We start from the raw sequence: 21,742 nt of genomic DNA, 5'->3' as shown, positions 1-21,742 counted from the left end.
AATTAATTATACTGGTAGCCGGTGGAAATAAGCTGGCATACCGTACTCACACTCCAAGTATATTTAGTACACCCATAAAGGTATCTTTAAAAGTAATCCAAACTCAGACAGATCAAATGAATGTAAAGATGTAGATGGGCAAGCGTACCCCACTTACAATCTTCTATGATGTTATCCAGCACGTAGCGGTTTCTTTTTCCACTTTCTTCCCAGGAAGTGGAACTCCACTCACGAGTGCTTCCAATCTCGGTATAATGAAATATATATCAAGAGTGGAAGTTTGATAAAAAAAGGTTTTTTATTAAATTCAAACAGCAAAATAGCAGCAATAGGGCAGAAAACTCCTAACAGGACGACCAGAAGATGTTTTAACACCATCAAAAAAAAGGTGAGAAAGATCCGGATTATCTCACCTCAGTCAATGGTGGTCTGGATAGTCTGTAGGTAGTGTATAGCCCTCACACCAACGCGTTTCGACCAGGAGGTCTTTTTCAAGGTGTGTTATGAGGGCAACTGTACTTCTACTTATACCCCTAAACAGGAAGCAGTCACAATGTGGGAGTGGTCAGTCATAATCAAGACAACACATAAAAACACATTCCAGAGGGTTTAAAAACTGATAATCAGTGATTATTGGGTCCTAACATTTCTCTTATATAATTAAGGGACATTAGTGTAGCATATACATTAACCATTCTATTTAGTTACATATAAATAGCGCTGTGCGTTCCACCTGTCCGTGGTGGAACGCACCATTTCCGCCGGAAATACGTAAAAAATCGGGGAGATGATCTGCGGCATGTATTGCCGGAAGATGGTCCGCGGCATGTATTGCCGGAAGTGTTGTGCGTTCCACTCGTTCTTAGTGGAACGCACTTCCTCCAGAAGTAGCGGGTCTCCATATGTGGGGAATCAAGAGAATGGTGCGCGGAGTAGTGTGCGTTCCACTCGTTCTCAGTGGAATGCACTGCAGCCGGAAGTGACGGGTCTCCCTCCGTGACCATGTGGGACGCGCATCACATGGTCTATGGGGATGACCTGGCGCTGGTATCATAATGGAACGCATGTGAGGGGAAAATAATTTTTTGCAGCACCACATAAAAAAACATTATACATGCTGGTGGAGTAAAATAATCATATTACATGCTGGTGGAATAAATAGAATAAAAAATATTAAATATACTTAAAAAAGGGTAATAAGTGAATGATAAAAAAGCTTGCATTATAACCATATAAAATCGATGGTGTGAATGTAATCGATGTTTACTGATAAATGAATATATCTTATATATGAACACCCTTACATTAATTATTGGACGGAACTAATCTAATGATACGGGAGGGATTAAGTATGTGAAGAAGTCCTCATATTTAATTGGAAGAGGGAGACTGCCTACAGGGAGGGCCTTCGTGTGTGTCGACATGTCTGAGGTAAAAGGCTCCCCTAAGGAGGGGAGAGAGCAAATATGTGTGTGTGATGGTGTCTCCGTTGACACCTGTTGGATATGTGTAATTAAGTGCTAAGGTGAATTTATTGCACAAAAGATTTGAGAACAGACAGGAAATCTACCCATGTCTGTCCCTCTGTCGCAGAGACCTTCAGTGTCTCTCAATGCTCACTATCCAAAATAATAAACACTGATGTCGACACGGAGATTGACTCCAGTGTCGACTACGATAATGCAAAGTTACAGCCAAAATGGCAGAAAAGTATTCAATATATGATTATTGTAATAAAAGATGATTTGCATATCACTGATGACTCATCTGTCCCTGACACAAGGGTACACATGTTTAAGGGGAAGAAAGCTGAGGTAAATCTCCCTCCTCTCATGAGGAAAAAGAGCGGGAATCTCCATACAAGAGACTGCAGTTTCCCACAAAGAATTCTCAGGCAGTATCCTTTCCCCACTAGGGCCAGGATACGATGGGAATCTTCCCCTAGGGTGTCACGTTTTCCCAAAAGGTAACCTGTCGTAACAGCTATTCTCAGGGATCCTGCACAGACCGGCGATTGTGTCGGCATGGGTTTATAGCGCTGGGGCAGCGGGGACAGGTACCTTATCAGCAGAGATTGAGACCCTAGTATGTGGATATAGATATATATATATATATATATATATATATATATATATATATATATATATATATATATATATATATATATATATATATATATTAAAGATGCTGTCTTAAGATATATATATATATATATATATATATATATATATATATATGTGTGTGTGTGTATGTGTATATATATATATATATATATATATATATATATATATAAATGCCCAAAGAGACATCCTATATATATATATATATATATATATATGTATGTGTGTATATATATATATATATATATATATATATATATATATATATATATATATATATATATATATATATATATATATATAATATGCCCAAAGAGACATGAGTATACTGGGTCCTACAAACAAAGCTATGTCGATTTCTGCTTGACGTGTCCTGTAGAATATGCAATGGACAGATGATGCCGACTTAAGAGGCATATGGAAGGCTGAGGATTGTATGGAGAAGGGTTCTCGGACCTGGTCTCCACAGCTATAGCTGGTAATTCTGATATTTTGCCTTATATTCCTGCACAGCCTAGGAAAGCACGACATTATCAAATGCAGCCTTTAGAACAAAGAAACAAGAAAATCCGAGGTGCGTCCTTTCTTGCCAGAGGCGGGGGCAGAGGAAAGAAGCTGCACAACACAGCTAGGTCCCAGGAACAGAAGTCCTCCCCGGCCTCTACAAAAATCCACCGCATGTCGCTGGGGCTCCACAGGCGGAGCTAGGCCCGGTGGGGGCACGCCTGCGTAAGTTCAGCCACAAGTGGGTTCACTCCCTGTTAGATCCCTGGGCAATAGATATTGTGTCTCAGGGATGCAAGCTAGACTTTGAGAAGATGCCCCCTCACCGACGGCCCTGCCGGCTTCCCCCCACGAGAGGGAAACAGTGTTAACTGCAATTCACAAATTGTATCTTCAGCAGGTGGTGGTCAAGGTTCCACTCCTTCAACAAGGAAAGGGTTATTATTCGACCATGTTTGTAGTACCGAAACCGGACGGTTCGGTCAGACCCATATTGAATTTAAAATCCCTGAACATATACCTGAAAAGGTTCAAGTTCAAGATGGAATCGCTCAGAGCGGTCATCGCAAGCCTGGAAGGGGGGGATTTTATGGTGTCTCTGGACATAAAGGATGCATACCTTCATGTCCCCATTTATCCACCTCATCAGGCGTACCTCAGATTTGTGGTACAGGATTGTCATTACCCATTCCAGACGTTGCCGTTTGGTCTGTCCACGGCACCGAGAATATTTACCAAGGTAATGGCAGAAATGATGGTGCTTCTGCGAAAGCAAGGAGTCACAATTATCCCATACTTGGACGATCTCCTCATAAAGGCGAGGTCCAGAGAGCAGTTGCTGATCAGCGTAGCACACTCTCGGGAAGTGTTGCAACAGCACGGCTGGATTCTGAATATTCCAAAGTCGCAGCTGATTCCTACGACGCGTCTGCCCTTCCAGGGCATGATTCTGGACACAGACCAGAAGAAGGTTTTTCTCCCGGCGGAGAAGGCTCAGGAGCTCGTGACTCTGGTTAGAGGCCTCTTAAAACCAAAACAGGTGTCGGTGCATCAATGCACGCGAGTCCTGGGAAAGATGGTGGCGTCATACGAAGCCATTCCCTTCGGCAAGTTCCATGCGAGGACCTTTCAGTGGGATCTGTTGGAGAGGTGGTCCGGATCGCATCTTCAGATGCAGCGGCTGATCACCCTATCCCCCAGGGCCAGGGTGTCTCTTCTGTGGTGGCTGCCGAGTGCTCACCTTATCGTGGGTCGCAGGTTCGGCATTCAGGACTGGGTCCTGGTGACCACGGATGCAAGCCTCCGAGGGTGGGGGGCAGTCACACAGGGAAGAAATTTCCAGGGTCTGTGGTCAAGTCAAGAGACTTGTCTGCACATCAATATCCTGGAACTAAGGGCCATATACAACGCCCTAAGTCAAGCGGAGCCTCTGCTTCGCAACCAACCGGTGCTGATTCAGGCAGACAACATCACCGCAGTGGCTCATGTAAACCGCCAAGGCGGCACAAGGAGCAGGGTGGCGATGGCGAAAGCCACCAAAATTCTTCGCGGGGCGGAGAATCACGTAAAAGCACTGTCAGCAGTGTTCATTCCGGGAGTGGACAACTGGGAAGCAGACTTCCTCAGCAGGCACAACCTCCACCCGGGAGAGTGGGCGCTTCATCAAGAAGTCTTCACACAGATTACAAGTCGTTGGGAACTGCCACAGGTGGACATGATGGCATCCCGCCTCAACAAAAAGCTACAAATGTATTGCGCCAGGTCAAGAGACCCTCAGGCGATAGCTGTGGACGCACTAGTGACACCGTGGGTGTTCCAGTCGGTTTATGTGTTTCCTCCTCTTCCTCTCATACCCAAGGTGCTGAGAATCGTAAGAAAAAGAGGAGTGAGAACAACACTCATTGTTCCGGATTGGCCAAGAAGGACTTGGTATCCGTAACTGCAAGAAATGTTCACAGGTGACCCATGGCCTCTGCCTCTCAGACAGGATCTGTTGCAACAGGGGCCCTGTCTGTTCCAAGACTTACCGCGGCTGCGTTTGACGGCATGGCGGTTGAACGCCGGATCCTAGCAGAAAAAGGCATTCTGGATGAGGTTATTCCTACCCTAATAAAGGCTAGGAAGGACGTGACGGCTAAGCATTATCACCGTATATGGCGAAAATATGTTGCTTGGTGTGAGGCCAGGAATGCCCCTACAAAGGAATTCCAGCTGGGCCGTTTCCTTCACTTCCTACAGTCGGGAGTGACTTTGGGCTTAAAATTGGGGTCCATTAAGGTCCAGATTTCAGCCCTATCCATTTTCTTTCAAAAGGAACTGGCTTCTCTTCCTGAAGTTCAGACGTTTGTAAAGGGAGTGCTGCATATTCAGCCCCTTTTGTGCCACCAGTGGCACCTCGGGATCTTAACGTGGTGTTGAGTTTCCTGAAATCACACTGGTTTGAGCCACTTAAAACCGTGGAGTTAAAATATCTCACGTGGAAGGTGGTCATGCTGTTGGCCTTAGCTTTGGCTAGGCCTGTGTCAGAATTGGCGGCTTTGTCACATAAAAGCCCCTATCTGGTTTTCCATATGGACAGGGCAGAATTACGGACTCGTCCGCAATTTCTGCCAAAAGTGGTGTCATCTTTTCATTTGAACCAACCTATTGTGGTGCCTGCGGCTACTTGTGACTTGGAGTATGCCAAGTTACTAGAGGTAGTCAGGGCTTTGAAGGTTTATGTAGCCAGAACGGCTGGAGTCAGGAAAACTGAGTCGCTGTTTATCCTGTATGCATCCAACAAGCTGGGTGCGCCTGCTTCAAAGCAGACTATTGCTCGCTGGATCTGTAACACGATTCAGCAGGCTCATTCTGCGGCTGGATTGCCGCCTCCAAAATCAGTAAAAGCCCATTCCACAAGGAAGATGGGCTCTTCTTGGGCGGCTGCCCGAGGGGTCTCGGCATTACAGCTTTGCCGAGCAGCTACTTGGTCGGGTTCAAACACTTTTGCAAAATTCTACAAGTTTGATACCCTGGCTGAGGAGGACCTTGTGTTTGCTCATTCGGTGCTGCAGAGTCATCCGCACTCTCCCGCCCGTTTGGGAGCTTTGGTATAATCCCCATGGTCCTTACGGAGTCCCCAGCATCCACTAGGACGTTAGAGAAAATAAGATTTTACTTACCGGTAAATCTATTTCTCGTAGTCCGTAGTGGATGCTGGGCGCCCGTCCCAAGTGCGGACTTCTTCTGCAATGCTTGCATATAGTTATTGCTTACATAAGGGTTATGTTAGGGTTGCATCAGGTTGGTCTGATGATCTGTTGTTGTTCATACTGTTAACTGGGTAAGTTTATCACGAGTTATACGGTGTGATTGGTGTGGCTGGTATGAGTCTTACCCTGGATTCCAAAATCCTTTCCTTGTACTGTCAGCTCTTCCGGGCACAGTTTCCTTAACTGAGGTCTGGAGGAGGGACATAGAGGGAGGAGCCAGTGCACACCAGTATTCCTAATTCTTTCTTAAAGTGCCCTGTCTCCTGCGGAGCCCGTCTATTCCCCATGGTCCTTACGGAGTCCCCAGCATCCACTACGTACTACGAGAAATAGATTTACCGGTAAGTAAAATCTTATTTTATATGGCGCCACAAGGGTTCCGCAGCGCCCAATTACGGAGTACATAAATAATCAAACGGGAAAACAGCAACTTACAGTTGAAGACAGTCTAGGATAAGTACAGGGTAAATAAACATAGTTACATCAGCAGATGACACTGGAATAAGTATCAGGTGGCAGAAGACTGCTGGATGTGGTACAGTTGAAGAATATTTCAGTAAGACAAATGATAAGCACATGAGGGAAGAGGACCCTGCTCGTGAGAGCTTACAATCTAAAGGGGAGGGGTAGACAGGCAGGGGTGACACAGATGGGGTACATAGAGAATGTGGAACAGAGGCTTAGAATGAGATTTGGCTGGGTTTTGTGAAGAAGTGGGTCTTGAGAGCCCGTTTGAAGTTTTGTAGAGAGGTGGAGAGTCTGAGGGGGAGAGGTAGGGAATTCCAGAGAAGTGGTGCACCACGTGAAAAATCTTGGAGGTAGGAGTGGAAGGAAGTAATCCGTAGACAGGAGAGTCGTCGTGCATTAGCAGAGCGAAGAGGACGGGTGGGAGTGTAAAGGGAGATAAGATCAGAGATGTAGGTGGGAGAGGAGTGGGTGAGGGCTTTGTAAGCGAGTGTGAGAAGCTTGAAATGGATTCTGAAAGGGAAGGGGAGCCAGTGAAGGTCTAGTAGGAGAGGAGAGGTAGACGTAGTGCATTTGGTGAGGAAAATGAGCCGGGCAGCAGCATTGAGGATAGATTGGAGTGGAGAGAGGTGTTTGTCAGGAATGCCAGTCAGGAGGAGATTACAGTAGTCCAGTCTGGAGATGACCAGTGAGTGGATAAGAGTCTTAGTAGCATCCTGGGTCAGAAAGGGTCTGATCCTGGAAATATTTTTTAGATGAAAACGGCAGGTTTGTGAGAGGTGCTGAATGTGTGGTTTGAAGGAGAGGGAGGAGTCGTGGATTACTCCAAGACAGCGAACTTGGGGGCTAGAGGAGATAGTAGTGCCATCAAGAGATAATGAGATTGTAGGAGGTGAGGTTATGCGGGAGGGAGGGAAGATGATCAGCTCGGTCTTAGACATGTTAAGTTTAAGAAAGCGCTGGGACATCCAGGAAGAGGTAGCAGAGACAGTTGGAGATACGAGTGAGGAGAGCAGGGGAGAGGTCTGGAGAGGAAAGATAGATTTGGGTGTCCTCAGCATAGAGATGATATTGGAAGCCAAAAGAACTAATGAGCTTACCTAGTGAGGATGTATAGAGAGAGAAGAGGACCAAGAATAGAACCTTGGGGTACACCTACAGTTAGTGGAAGTGAGGCGGAGGTGGAGTCATGATAGGAGACAGAGAATGAACGGTCAGAGAGGTAGGAAGACAGCCAAGAGAGGGCAGTGTCACGCAGACCAATGGAGTGAAGGATTTGCAGTAGGAGAGGATGGTCCACAGTGTCAAAAGCAGCAGAGAGATCAAGAAGAATAAGTATAGAGTAGTGTCCCTTAGATTTAGCAGCATGGAGGTCATTGCATACTTTTGTAAGGGCAGTTTCAGTGGAGTGGAGAGGACGGAAGCCGGACTGGAATGGGTCAAGTAGTGAGTGTGAGGAAAAAAAGGAAATAAGGCGGTTGTAGACAATACGCTCAAGGAGTTTGGAGGCAAAAGGGAGGAGAGAGATGGGTCGGTAGCTGGAGAGTGTTTGGATCAAGGGTAGGTTTTTTAAGAATAGGAGAGATGAGTGCATGCTTGAAGGCAGAGGAGACTGTGCCTGATGAGAGGGAGAGATTGAGAAGGTGGGAAAGATGGGAACAAGCAGAAGGAGAGAGTTAGCGGAGGAGGCGGGAGGGGATAGGGTCAAGTGGGGAGGTGGTGAGGGGACAGGAATGAATGAGGGCCATGACTTCCTCTCCAGATGCATGGGAGAAAGATGTCAGAGTTGGTGGGAGGGATGGGGAGGGGTGGTAAGGGATGAGAGAAAGCTGGTTACTGATGGTCTGGTGTGATGTGATGTCCTTACGTATGGATTCAATTTTGGATGTGAAGTAAGTGGCAAAGTGAAGAACAGAGAGTGAGGAAGGGAGACGAGGTGGGCAGAGGAGTGAGTTGAGAGTGGCAAAGAGGCGCCAGGAGTTGGAAGACTGGGAGGAGATGAGGTTCTTGAAGTATGACTGTTTAGCAAGAGAAAGGGCAGCACTGAAGGATGAGAGCATAAGTTTGAAATGGAGGAAGTCTGCCTTAGAGCGTGATTTCCTCCAGTGACGCTCAGCAGTACGTGAGCATTTTTGCAGATATTTGGTGTGCCAGGGTTGAGGTGTTAATTTGTGAGGGTGAATAGTGGTTGGTGGAGCAACAGAGTCAAGAATAGAAGTGAGGGATGCATTGTATATGGAAGTGGCTTGTTCAGGGCATGAGAGAGAGAGAGAGAGAGAATAGGAGAGAGAAGTGAGTCAAACAGGGAGGAAAGGAATGTGGTGTCAATAGCCTCAATGTTAAGCTTAGTGATGGTAGCCTTGGGAGGTAGAGATGGGGAAGTCGAGAGAGATAGGTTAAAGGAAAGCAGATGGTGCTACTCTAAGATGGACTGGTGTCGCTAATTACATTGAAATGACTGTGTTTCTTACAAGTCTATGTTTCGTGACTGCCTTGTAACATGCACAGATTTTGTAGCCCACTTATAATCTATCACTGCAGGCAAGGCTCATACATTTTATGCATTTGTGTGAATTCTACTATGTTTGCTATAAATATGAATTCCCCTTAGATTTCCTTTAGACTCTGTTTGAAGATGTTTAATCATATCATGTCTTTTGGAGTTAAATGATCAGCTACGGCCAACATGATCAGATCTAGACCATAAGGGTAAAATAAATTTTTTAGGTTCACCTGACGTCAACTGAAACTTTATTAAATAAAAAAAATAAAATAAGAGATCTACTAAGGCTCTGATTTAGAGTTGCACTCGCTTGTAATTCAGCCGAGTCTTGCAATTGTTAGCCACCTGCATGCGGTGCGGCCTGCATTCGCAGTTTAGAGCCATTTGTAGCACTTCTTGGTCACCTGCACCTCAGCTGCTTCTCGCATACGGCTGAATAGATGTTACTGGGCGACTGCGAGGCATTTGCACGTAGAAGCAGCATTCTATGGGCATGTAGTCATAGATAAGAGTATTCAGAGATCTGTCTGATTTCAGTCTGATCTCCTGGTGCAAATGCAGATAATGGGATGATGCAGCAATGTAGTTACATAGATTGGGCCTACACAGAATACAAGCTGATGTTCACATGGGCTTTCCGAAGGTGCTGTGACATCACTTGTCCTATGTCTGCATATGACTAACTCAGTGGTCATGGTCTGTTCCTGTAGTTAGAGATGTAATTCCCAATAACATGGTAACTGTTCATGTATATTAGTCAGCTCAATAACTCACAGTATGTAGCACTTTTATTGTTTATATGGTGCCAAAATATATTGCAGTGCTATATAATGATAATATAGAGCACTATGCATGAATGTTATAGACGTGGAATAAGCAAAGGCATAGTAAATAAAGCTGCAAAACTGAACATAATACATGATACACAATGGTCAAGTTAATACAGACCATTAAAGAGGCATAATACATGGAGGCATAGATGGACAAGAAGGGAGCAGTAGGACAAAAGGCAAGAGGACTTACAATTTGATTTGGAGGGGTGAGGATGAGACGGGAACAGGACGCAGTGTGAGACTGGGGGCAGAGGTAGCCTGGGCAGCAAGAGTAGGATTAGGGGAGAGACTGATGGACTCTGACAAACAGAAATATTTCAGGAACATTTACAACATGAGACTGGTGGAGAGTCTGATTGAACATGGAAGTCTTGTCCTTTAGTATGAGGGCAGCACGGGAATAATCCTTAGGGTGGGAATTGGATACGGTAATCAATTATACCCCTTTCACGCAGCCCAAAATTTCCCGGGTTTATTGCACATGAACGCGCACCAACCCGGGAAATTTCTCGGTGTGAAAGGGTACAGGGTCAAAATCCCGGGATTCCTGTCCCGGCATTTCAACCCTGCAATCGACCAGGGTTGGTCCCGAGATCCTCCCGGGAACCTGGTCTGTGTGAACGGGAGCCGGGTCAATGCACCCCGGCTCCTGTTCACTTTCTATGTAGCAGGCGGCGCTTGGAGATCATGTGATCTCTTGCGCCGCCGCGTCACCGCTGACGTCAGCAACCCGGCAATATGCCGGGCTACTGACTGCGGTATGCAAGGGGTCTTACCCGGGAATGTCCCTGCATGATCCAGGGACCGTATTCCCGGATAAAACCCCTGCATATCTGGTGTGAAAGGGGTATTAGGCATTTGTTATTGCAGAGAGGGTAGGAGGAATTGAGATAATGAAGCTAATTCAGAGACATATGCAAATCGATGGTATACATACATCTCCGATGTTACCTTAACTGCGCAGGACCCGTACTGCGCTTGTGTAGCTCTGGTCCTGCATTGTTGGCAGTGCCCCCTAAGTCAGTCAGGCTGCGGACATTTCTGGGCATGGGGTGGCGACATAGAGCGTTCTTGAAAACTTTGTGTGCAGCTTCAATAGCCCAAGGATTGTGAAACCACCAGCCATCCTGAGTAACCTGAGGGTTATTCAATGACCAATGTTCACAAAGATGATCTGGTGCTGTGTCTTCAGACATAGCAGGGGATCAGAGAAGCACTAGCTATGGTGGCCAATCCCGGGATTTTGGCCAAAAATTGGCCGGGATTCAGTCCCAGGATTGGGGCTTCCAATCCCGGGGATTTCGGGATTAGGAAGCCCCTTTGTTTTGCAGTGCAGGGCAGCATTGAGTGTCCTCGGGAGGCTCAAACGCTGCCCAGCTCCCCCTGTCCCCGGCTGCACAGCGTGACGTGAAGTCAGAGGTCACGCTCCATAGCCAGCCACCCTCTGCTCGCACCTCAGCGCCTGCACTGGGCTGCGGCCATAGCCTGCATCTCACTTCCTCTCCGCAGATGGGTCCACCCTCCCGCCCGATGTGATGAGGGTAAATTATTTTGACGGCGGGGGGGGGGAATGGGGGCTGGGTTGGTCGCCGACATAGGACAAAGGGAACCAATTCTGAGTGGAAAAGGAAAAAGTGGCTGAGGCCTGAGTCGGGAATATGAACTGGTCTCTGCAGGTGACATGGAGTCAGTATAGAGATACAGTATAGGTTTCATGTGGATAGAACACATAAAATCAGTTGTAGTATATTTTTTTCTAATGCGGTATGAGATTAAAGGTATAAGAAATCCTTCACAATTTTATCATTTCTTCATGAAGAGAACAGAACTTCTTGCTGCAGTTTCCTACAGTAACTTTAATTTTCTCTTGGTCACAACACACATAAACTAGACCTGCAGTAATACTGTATGTATCTGAATTTCATGCTCTGTATATTTTGACATGATCGTACTAAGGTATGATTTCCCTGTCTCTACTCTGCAGATTGCTCTGTTCTTACTGGAAAATGGTGCCTCGCCTGACGCCAAGGACAAACTGGATTCCACTCCACTGCACCGCGCCGCTTCCAAAGGCAACCTAAAGATCATAGAAATCCTGTTGAAGCACAAAGCGTCGACTAACATTCAGGACTCTGAAGGGAATACACCCCTGTAAGTATTTCGGAGACGTGCATTAGGTTTACAGGGTCATAAGATCCACATGTAAAAGGTAGACAGTTCAAATGGTAGACAGGGTCAAAAGGTCAACATGACAATGGTCTACACTTATATGGTTGACGCAAGTTTTTTTTATTTTTTACTTTTTCATACTTTACCATCCACGTGGACTTGGACTGGGAACAGTAACCTTTCCCGAAGCATGCCGAGAGAAGCGGTGTGCTAATGGTTCTTGTTTGTGGCAGAAAAGTGACAACACCCCCCCAAAAAATAAAAATTGTCTACCTTTTTTGTGTCGACCATTTCCATGTTGACCTTTTGACCCTGTCGACCTATTGACTGTAGACCTTTTAGCGTAGATCTAATAATTTTGCACCCAAATGTATTACGCACATATCAATAGGTTTCCAATGTCAACATGCCCTGTGCTAAATCTATCTATTCCCAATAAAAGTACTTTGGGAAGGGGGTAGGGGGGCAGCTGCAGGGGGCATTCCTAATTTCTGCGTGAGAGATGCAAACGCAATTATTTTACGAACACATTGCTGGGCCCGCCAATTAGAAGCAGATCTTCAATCTTTTTTTTTTCCACATCCTGGGGATCGCTCATCACAGGGCAAAGCTGCCCACATGATAAAAGGCCTGCCCAGTGGCTGCTACAAACGCCTCTGTGTATGCAGGCGGTGCGCCGCCATTTTCTTGATCAGAGCGGCTGCATGTTTTGTCACGCAGCAGCCCCAAAACCCTGCCGATCCACCCCCATTTTCTGCGCTCCACCCCTGCAACCGCCAGTTGTAGCCCTCGGACGCCTCTGCCCCTCAATCGGGCAGAAGCGTTTGAAGCTGCTAGCACACGCTCAGGCCAGGGACCTGCGCAGTGCTATTGCCGCCGGGATTAGACCTGAATAACTCCCTATGTCTCTGGTCGGAACTCTGTTGGAGCAAAGCAAAAATGAGCGAGTAACTGCACCTGGACAAACCATGTTGCAGTCTAAGGGGTCCAAATATATATATTTTATTTTATTTTTTATTTTTTTTGCATGCATGCAGGGTAAATGCTGGCTACGTCTGCCTGTAGCCCGCAAATGCCACACACAGGTTTGCTCTTACACATTTAGATTTGAGTTTTGACACCCTCCTCTTCCATGTTACATCTGCCTCACCTGCAGTGCAAAGTGGTTTTACCAAGGTGCATTGTTACTTGTTATTTATAGCTTTACTCCCAACCCAGAATCAGGCCCTCGTCGATTGTATTTTAAGAGAATTGTGACCATATCGGAGAGCTTTCTGGACATTGTGGTATAGATCCCTAGACGGTCAAATTCCCTGTCCACACCTCTAAAATGTTACAATATATGGTGGTCTCCAAAGTAGTTGGCTTCGGTTACTGCTTTTGTCTTGCACATATTTGCTGAGTTTACCCTTCCCTATGGGACAGCCTTAGGACGTCCCCAGGGTTAGACGTGTCCACCAAAAAGAATAGAAGAGAAAATAGGATATTTGTTCCTTTCGTTAAATCCTTTTCTCTAAATCCATTTGAGAGATACTACTGTCCCACACTGAGGGGGACATTTACTAAGCAGTGATAGGAGCGTAGAAGTGAGCCAGTTGAGAAGTTGTCACATCACTTTGGAAACCGGCATTTTTTTATGTATTTTTATTGTGGACTATTTTTAGTCCACAATAAAACCTGCATTTTTTTATGTATTTTTATTGTGGACTATTGTTGCCATCACTGCGCCTAATTGATCAAATTTCTGGTTGCCACTGGTTATAGCACTTTAGTGTTATTTGCACTTTATTATAAATGATTAAATAAATAAGTCGACTATAAACAGATAAATGGTGACTAATATAAGAGCAGTCTACACTAAATAACACTTTGTATACAACAGTTGTTAAGTTCTCCTGTTATCTGGCTGCTCCTCCCTTACCTGACAAAGTGCCAGGAAGATTAAGTGCTGAGCATCCAACTCTTCACACCCCAATGAGCAAAGCAATCATTGACTGATGCAGTTCACTAACTACAATAGCACTGATTCTGTTAATCTGCCAATGATGCTTAAGTAAATTAATTTATTTAAGCTGCCTTAACGCTAAAGAAAAAAAAAAGTACTTTCTCCTGCAGGGTCCACAGTACTATCCACAGGATATACATTGGGATATGAGGTAGCGTCAACAGATTGGCACCAACGATCAAAAGCTTGTGGCCTCCCAGAATGCAACTATAGGCCAGTCCCCTATATCCCAGCCTCCTGGCTCAGGCAACTCAGTTTTTTGTTGGTGCGGCAGGAGCCGGACCACGATCTTTTGGGCTGCCGATTTTGGCATCCATAAGCTTTTTATTTTTTGTATTTTTAGTCTTACGTGTTTTTTTTTTTTTTTTAACGAGTCTTCTAAAAAGCGCCTTACACGCACATTAAGGGCCCCATACATTAATGCGACATGTCGGACCCTCATGTCGCAGGCGATCACCCTGACAGCCTCCAGGGCTGCAGGATCGCATATGATACATCGTATGCGGTCCTTTTGCTTACGATGTATCTTCTGCAATCCCAGCCAAGCCTGCGGGGTCCGACATATCACGAGTGCAGCACAGTCAGTCTGGGGGATCCGATCTGATGTAAAACACATCGCTCTAGTGTATTGGGCCCTTTAGAAAGAGTCGCTCCAACAACTGTCCGCCGGGTCGCGACAACACTTACCCATGTGCTGTTTCGGCGGGAGTCATTATGGATGTACTAGCAAGTCCAGCTGATCTTACCATTCTGTGGCCGGAGCACGAGGAGAAGGCAAGTAGTTGGTTCCACTTAGCGGGGGAAACGCGAGACACAGCCACACTGTTTTTGGGAGGAGACTACGAACAGTTGCTGACGCGGCTGCCACCTCAGGTGCACTAGCGCTAGGCCCCAGGGATCATAGGCTCCAGGGATTAGTGAGAGGCCGGGATCCCTGGTGTTGACATCAGAAGTGAGGAGTAAGACACTCCCCTGGTCGCCCCTCCCCCCGGTTCATGACCAGTTTCCGACGAGTTTCCCGCCATTAACTAATTTCCCGCTTCCGTTTGAGATGCTGTGTATCTAAAGGACCCAGTCGCAGTATAGACAGCTGTGTGATTGGTGCATCTGTGTTCAGCATCTGTGTTCACTAGGCGTTTGTGTACACTTTTTGCGTCTGGATCCACTCAGCGTTCACTAACGTATTGATCGATCCTGGAAGTGTGGTAAAGTCTCCCTGTATCCCACTCTCCTGAGGTAGGTGAAACAGCACTAAGGGGCAGATGTATTAAGCTTGGAGACGGCATAAGGAAGTGATAAACCAGTGATCAGTACAAGGTGATAAACGCACCAGCCAATCAGCTCCTACCTGGTTAGTTTACATATGAAGCTGATTGGCTGGTGTGTTTATCACCTTGTACTTATCACTGGTTTGTCACTTCCTTATGCCTTCTCCAGTTTAATACATTTGCCCCTAAGTCTCTACCTACCATTGGGTATGAGTAGTTGGATATGTGCCTGATGCATATGAGTCTGTAAACTGATTGCTAGTGTCATTGCTGACTTTACTATTCCTGTCAGTTTCTGTGTATGTACCGATCCTCAATGCTGGTGCAAGGCAGGGAAGGATCGGATTGTATATCACTGTAGCAAGCTATAAAGTGATTTCAGTCACAAAATTGTGTAGTTAACACCATACAGGTGTGTGATTTGTTTACCATGTCTAAGAGAGGCAAGGGTGAGGAGGATACACTCTCCACAGCAGCACCAACACTAATTTCATGTTTATCCTGCAAAACTGGGTTAACTTCTCAGGAACTGGTTCAAAGTGGATTATGTGCAAATTGTTTTCGCTTTCACCAAAGCCTCCTGAATAATCCAAGGTAGGCACGGGTTCAAGTTGAACTCCCATGAGCTTTTTTGCACAGACATCCAATATAACTGAGTGGACATTGCCAGCTCCTATACCAGGGATAGGTTACCCTGTTAATCCTTTATTGCAACATTCCCCCTGGGTTTTATCACATCCAGTCCAGGAATCTGCAGGCTTTCAACAAAAACAGGTTGAAAGGCCTGTGGAAAGTAAATCACACAGACATGAAACAACATCTTTACAGTCTACACATGTTTCAGATGGGGACATTTTGGAGGATGAGGATTACTTGCATTCTGGTTCTGTATACAGAAATGAGGAGTGGATATACCTCAGCTAATTAGTGCTTTGAAAGCCATTCTGTCCTCAGAGGAGGCAGCAGAGCCTTTGTTAAAATCCAAGGCACCTGTGTTTAAACACCCCAAAACAGTCAGAACTGAATTTCTGGGGTCAGAACTGCTGACGGATATTATGCAAGAGGCTTGGGTCATACCCAGTAAGAAGTTTAGAATTCCAAAGAAATGGAATTCTTATTATCCTCCTCCAGCTGGGGACTGTTTAAAAAGGGAGGTGGCTCCCAAAGTAGATACGCACATCATTTGATTGGTGCGAAAATCTACATTGCCTCTGCCTTCAACATCATTAAATTATATCATGGATAGAAAGATGTTTTTTATTTTAATAAAAAACATGTTCTCCTTGTCTGAGGCAGTTGTAAGACCAGCCATGGTTTCAGCCTGGATAGCAAAAGCAGTGGCGGCTGGGGTTGATGCATTGGAGGATGAGCTCTCATTGGCATCTAGAGAGCAAAAATCTCATATTGCACATATTAAACAGGCAGCTATTTTTATGGAAGAAGCAGCCTTGGATATGGGTACTATTGCCTCTCAAGCATCAGCCTCAGCAGCTCACAGAGCTGTCTGGCTACGTACATGGAAGGCTGACTCGGAGTCCAAGAAGGTTCTAGAGTCTTTGTCTTTGCCTTTTACTAGAGATATTCTTTTTGGTAAATAATTAAACAGTATTTTGGAGTCAGAGGCAGACTCCAAGACAGTGAAGTTTCCTTCAACCTACAAGTCTAAACCTAGGTTTCCAGCTTTTCGGTCCTTCCGGACCCAGGGAAAAGCAAAAGGAAAGGGTTATGGCAAACAGTCCCAATCTGATAAGTCTGGAAAGACTAAAAAGCGTTTGGCTACCAGAGGGCCTGCCTCCAAGGCAGAAGATAAGCCATCAGCCTGATGGTGCGAGCCTCCACCTCGGGAACCCCAGAGTGGGAGGCCAACTTGTTCATTTTGCACAGACCCGGCAGCAGTCCACAACAGATAGAAGTGATATCTTACGGTTATGCGTTTGCCTTCAAGAAACACCCTCCACAAAGATTATTTTGTACCAGCCCCTCTTCACTAAAAAAGAAGGCAGGGTCTTACAAGAGGCAGTTCAGAAGTTGTTTCAATGAGGAGTGATAATTCCAGTCTCTCCTGCGCAACAAGGACAGGGTTTCTATTCCAACCTGTTTCTAGTACAGAAGCCGAATGGGTCTTTCCGGCCCATGCTCAATCTCAAGGTGCTGAATAAGTACATTTGTGTGTCTCGCTTTCATATGGAGACTTTACGTTCCATTACTTTGGCCATAGAGCCGGAGGATTTTATGGTATCCCTGGATATCCAGGCTGCTTACCTGCATGTTCCTATAACACAGTCCCATCAGTGCTATCTCAGGCTTGCTATCCTCCAGCGACACTTTCAGTTTCAGGCCCTACCATTTGGACTGGCCACAGCTCCAAGAGTGTTCACCAAAATTATGGTGGTAATGGCTACGTATCTCTATTGACAGGGGATAAGGATTTTTCAATACCTCACCGACCTATTAATCCTGGCGCAGTCTCATGAATTGCTTCAGTGTCATCTGCAACAGGCAATGGCTTGTTTACAGAAATGCGATTAGCTCATAAATTGGGCAAAGTTGTCCCTGGTTCCGTCACAATGTATGACGCACTTGGGGGCTGTATTGGATTCAGGACTTCAGAGTGTTTTTACCTCTGAACAAAATATCCACAATACAGTCGAGGATTCGGGAGCTACTAACAGTCAAAGGGTATCCATTCACGCAGCTATGTGTGTGATGGGTTCAATGGTGTCGACATTCGACATTGTGGAGTATGCTCAATTCCACTTGAGGCCTCTTCAATGTCTGATCCTTTCCAAATGAAATGGGTTACATCAGACAATAAAAACTCAGACTATGGTCCTTCCTTTGGAAGTACGGAGGTCATTAGCCTGGTGGCTACAGACAGCCCATCTGGGCAAAGGGAGACCCTTTTGGATCTCAGATTGGGTAGTTCTGACAACGGATGCCAGTCTTCAGGGCTGGGGAGCAGTGTCAGAAAAAAGTTGCTTCCAGGGGCAGTGGACCAAGGAAGAAAGTTGCCTGCCAATAAATATATTGGAACTGCGGGCCTGTATATATGGCACTTACTCGGGCAAAGGATATTCTTCAGTGGAAACCAGTTTAAAGTTGCTCGGACAATGCGACGGCAGTAGCGTACCTCAATCATCAGGGAGGAACGCACAGCCAAAAGGCGATGAAGGAGGTGAGACACATGTTAAGGTGGGAAAAACGTAATCATCCGGCCTTGTCCGCAATATTTGTTCCAGGAGTCCTAAACTGGCAAGCGGATTTTCTCAGTCGATACGCCATTCCTGCAAACGAATGGGCTTTACACCCCGAGGTCTTCCAGAGTCTGGTAGACAAATGGGGGTTGCCGGAGATGGATCTCATGGCTTCTTGGCAGAATTTCAAAGTGCCAGCATACGGGTCAAGAACAAAGGATCCCAAAGCGATCTTCGTGGATGCTCTGTCGGTAAGATGGGACTTTCAACTAGCCTATGTGTTTCCACCAATCGCCCTGTTGCCCAGGGTGTATTCGGAAGGTCAAACATGGAAAGGGCACCGTGATTCTAATAGCTCCGCCATGACCCAGAAGACATTGATACACAGATCTGCAGAAGCTGTCAGTGGACACTCCTTTGCTACTGCATCAACGTCCAGATCTGCTGTCTCAGGGTCCTTGTTATTACAAGCATCTGGATCGGCTGTCTTTGACGGCGTGGCTTCTGAGACATCCATCCTGAAAGCAAGAGGATTTTCACCACAGGTAATTCAAACAATGCTTAAAGCAAGGAATTCATCCTCTGCTCACGTTTATTACCAGGTGTGGCAAGTATATATTCAATGGTGGAAGCTGGACCCCAGGTCTTTTAGAGTTTCTAGGGTCTTAGCATGCCTTCAGGCAGGAATGGATAAAGATCTCCTGGTGGCTTCCTTGAGAGTACAGGTGTCGGCATTAATGGTTTGGTTTCAAAAGAAAATTGCCAACCTGCAGGATGTTCGCATATTTTTCCAAGGGGCACTCTGCATCCAACCGCCTTTTGATCCTCCTACAGCTCCATGGGATCTAGGTATAGTCCTAAAGGTGCTTCATGTTGCTCCATTTGATTCATTGTCTCAAGTGGACCTTAAATGGTTAACTGCTAAAGCTCTCTTTTTTTCTAGCTTTTGCCTCAGCTAGAAGAGTGTCAGATCTAGGGGCATTGTTGTCACCCTCCTTTTCTGATATTTCATCCAGATAGAGCGGTTCTTAGAACCAAATCTGGTTATCTTCCTAAGTGGTGTCTAAATTCCACCTTAACGAAGAAATTGTAGTACCTGCTTTTCAGGGGCCGGATCTTTCTGCGGAAGATACGTCCTTGGATGTATTCTGTGCTTTAAGGATTTACGTGGATCGTATTGGGTCCATCAGAAAGACTGATACTCTCTTCGTTCTCTATGGGTTCCACAAGAGAGGATGACCTGTGGACAAGCAGACACTGGCGAGGTGGCTTCGAATGACTATCTCGGAAGCTTACTCTCGGGCTGATATCCCTATTCCGGCTAATGTCTCTGCTCATTCTACTCGTAAGGTAAGTCCATCTTGGGCAGCCTATTGTGGTGCCTCTGCAGAACAGATATGTAAGGCAGCCACGTGGTCTTCTATAAACACATTCATTAGACATTATGCCTTTCATACCTTTGCCTCTTAGGATGCTGCATTCAGGCGAAGAATTCTCCTGTCCAATCAGGAGCGTTCCCTCCACTAAATTTGCTTTGGGACATCCCAATGTATATCTTGTGGATACTACTGTGAACCCTGCAGGAGAAATACGTAGTTATGGTAGACTTACAGTCGATAACTCTATTTCTCCCAAGTCCACAGTATCCACGGGGATCCCACCCTGACACACCTGATTTGTGGATCCTTACACCTACTAACCTCTTCCTTCTTGTACGGAAGTGTGTGTGTGTGGGTGTCCTTCTCGTCTGATTAGGGCCCTCTATGATGCTCCTTCCTTGAGCTTTGGGAAAGAACTGAATTGCCTGAGCCAGGAGGCGGGGATATAGGGGAATGGCCCATCGCATTCTGGGAGGCCGAAAGCTTTTGATCGTTGGTGCCAATCTGCTGACTCTACCTCGTATCCCAATGTATATCCTGTGGATACTGTGGACTTAGGAGAAATAGAGTTATCGACTGTAAGTCTACCATATCTACGTATATTTATATTGATGGAAAGACTGTACTTTTCACTATACTGAATGCTTAGTTACACTTTAAGTTTCATTACACATTTCTGTTTGTTTTACTGTAGTATACAGCGTCATCCATACGTTTGGGTTCTGCCTGATAGTAGGAAAATGTGATTAATTGTAAACAGCACTGCCAACGGTCATAGTATGTGTGTGATTTCTCTTTCAGCCATCTTGCTTGTGATGAAGAGCGAATAGAAGAGGCCAAGTACCTGGTTGAAAATGGAGCAAGTATTTACATCGAAAACAAAGATGAGAAGACACCTCTGCAAGTAGCTAGAGGAGGTCTGGGCATATTGCTAAGGAGAATAGTGGAGGGGTAGTTTGTTTTTCATTAAAATAGGACAGCGCCATATATACCTTGAAAATAAGTCACACAGGCATATTGAAAATGTTCCAGCGTGATCAGAGACCTTTCAGAAGTTCTAAACCACATGTTATGGTATTTGTTTGTGATTAACTGTGGGGTGTTTTCAAGAGATTAACCATGAGACAAAGTAGCTTTGGCGTTTTGTGTACTTTGTGTTTATGTCCATTGTTCCTTCAGTATAAGTTATATTCAACTTCTTGCTGAACGCAGTACACTTGGCATGTGACATAGGGATCATTCATCATAAGAAAGCGCACCAAGTATGGTCATTGCTCAGTATGATTGCTGTGTGGTCTGCTCCTCAAGGATCCGCTATCTTTATTCCAGATGATGTGTGTGCTGCATTCAGTAAGTGGTACCAGTGCAAGCAGTGCACTGTGGGTTCACTACGATATGCCGGCGGTCGGGCTCCCGGCGACCAGCATGCCGGGAGCCCGACCGCCGGCTTACCTACAGTGTGGCGAGCGCAAATGAGCCCCTTGCAGGCTCGCCACGCTTCGGGCACAGTGGCGCGCTACGCGCGCCACACTATTTTATTCTCCCTCCAGGGGGGGGTCGTGGACCCCCACGAGGGAGAATAAGTGTCGGTATGCCGGCTGTCGGGATCCCGGCGCCGGTATACTGTGCGCCGGGATCCCGTCAGTCGGCATACAGAAGACCACCCGTGCACTGTGTACCCAGCCCCAGGCAATTTATTTGTGCAGACTCTGGTGTGGATAGTTAAAAGGTCCGTAGTCAATAGGTCAGCAGGGTCAACCAGTAGAAAAGGTTGAGGAGGGTCAAAAGATCGACATGAAAAAGGTTGACTCGGGTGTGTGTTTAAATTTGTGACCCAAAGTTGTTGAAATGCATTGCATTGTTCGCCATGCTTCGGGTGCGGTGGCTCGCTCTCCTTGCCACAGGGTTACTAAAAGTAATAGTTTGTGACATGGATAGTAAATGCAGCAAAAGTTGTAAAAACATTAAAAAACACGTTGACCATACATGTGTTTACCATTTTCATATCAACCTTTTGAACCTGACAACCTAGTGTACCTGTTGACTTTCTG

General features: G+C 45.9%; 1 protein-coding gene across 1 annotated transcript in view; it reads left to right on the top strand.

Moving 5' to 3' along the window:
* The window catches only part of PSMD10 (proteasome 26S subunit, non-ATPase 10), a 58,092-nt gene extending 37,269 nt beyond the window's left edge, over positions 1-20,823 (top strand). Inside the window, exons 4-5 of the mRNA XM_063937282.1 lie at positions 11,661-11,827; positions 20,493-20,823. Of these exons, the coding sequence (XP_063793352.1) occupies positions 11,661-11,827; positions 20,493-20,646 (321 nt within the window). The 3' untranslated portion in view covers positions 20,647-20,823. The remainder of the gene's footprint in view (positions 1-11,660; positions 11,828-20,492) is intronic.
* Positions 20,824-21,742: the final 919 nt, after the last annotated feature.

Source organism: Pseudophryne corroboree, chromosome 8, assembly GCF_028390025.1.
Source record: "Pseudophryne corroboree isolate aPseCor3 chromosome 8, aPseCor3.hap2, whole genome shotgun sequence".
Classification (NCBI taxonomy): domain Eukaryota; kingdom Metazoa; phylum Chordata; class Amphibia; order Anura; family Myobatrachidae; genus Pseudophryne; species Pseudophryne corroboree.
This window is presented reverse-complemented; position numbering and strand designations above follow the sequence as displayed.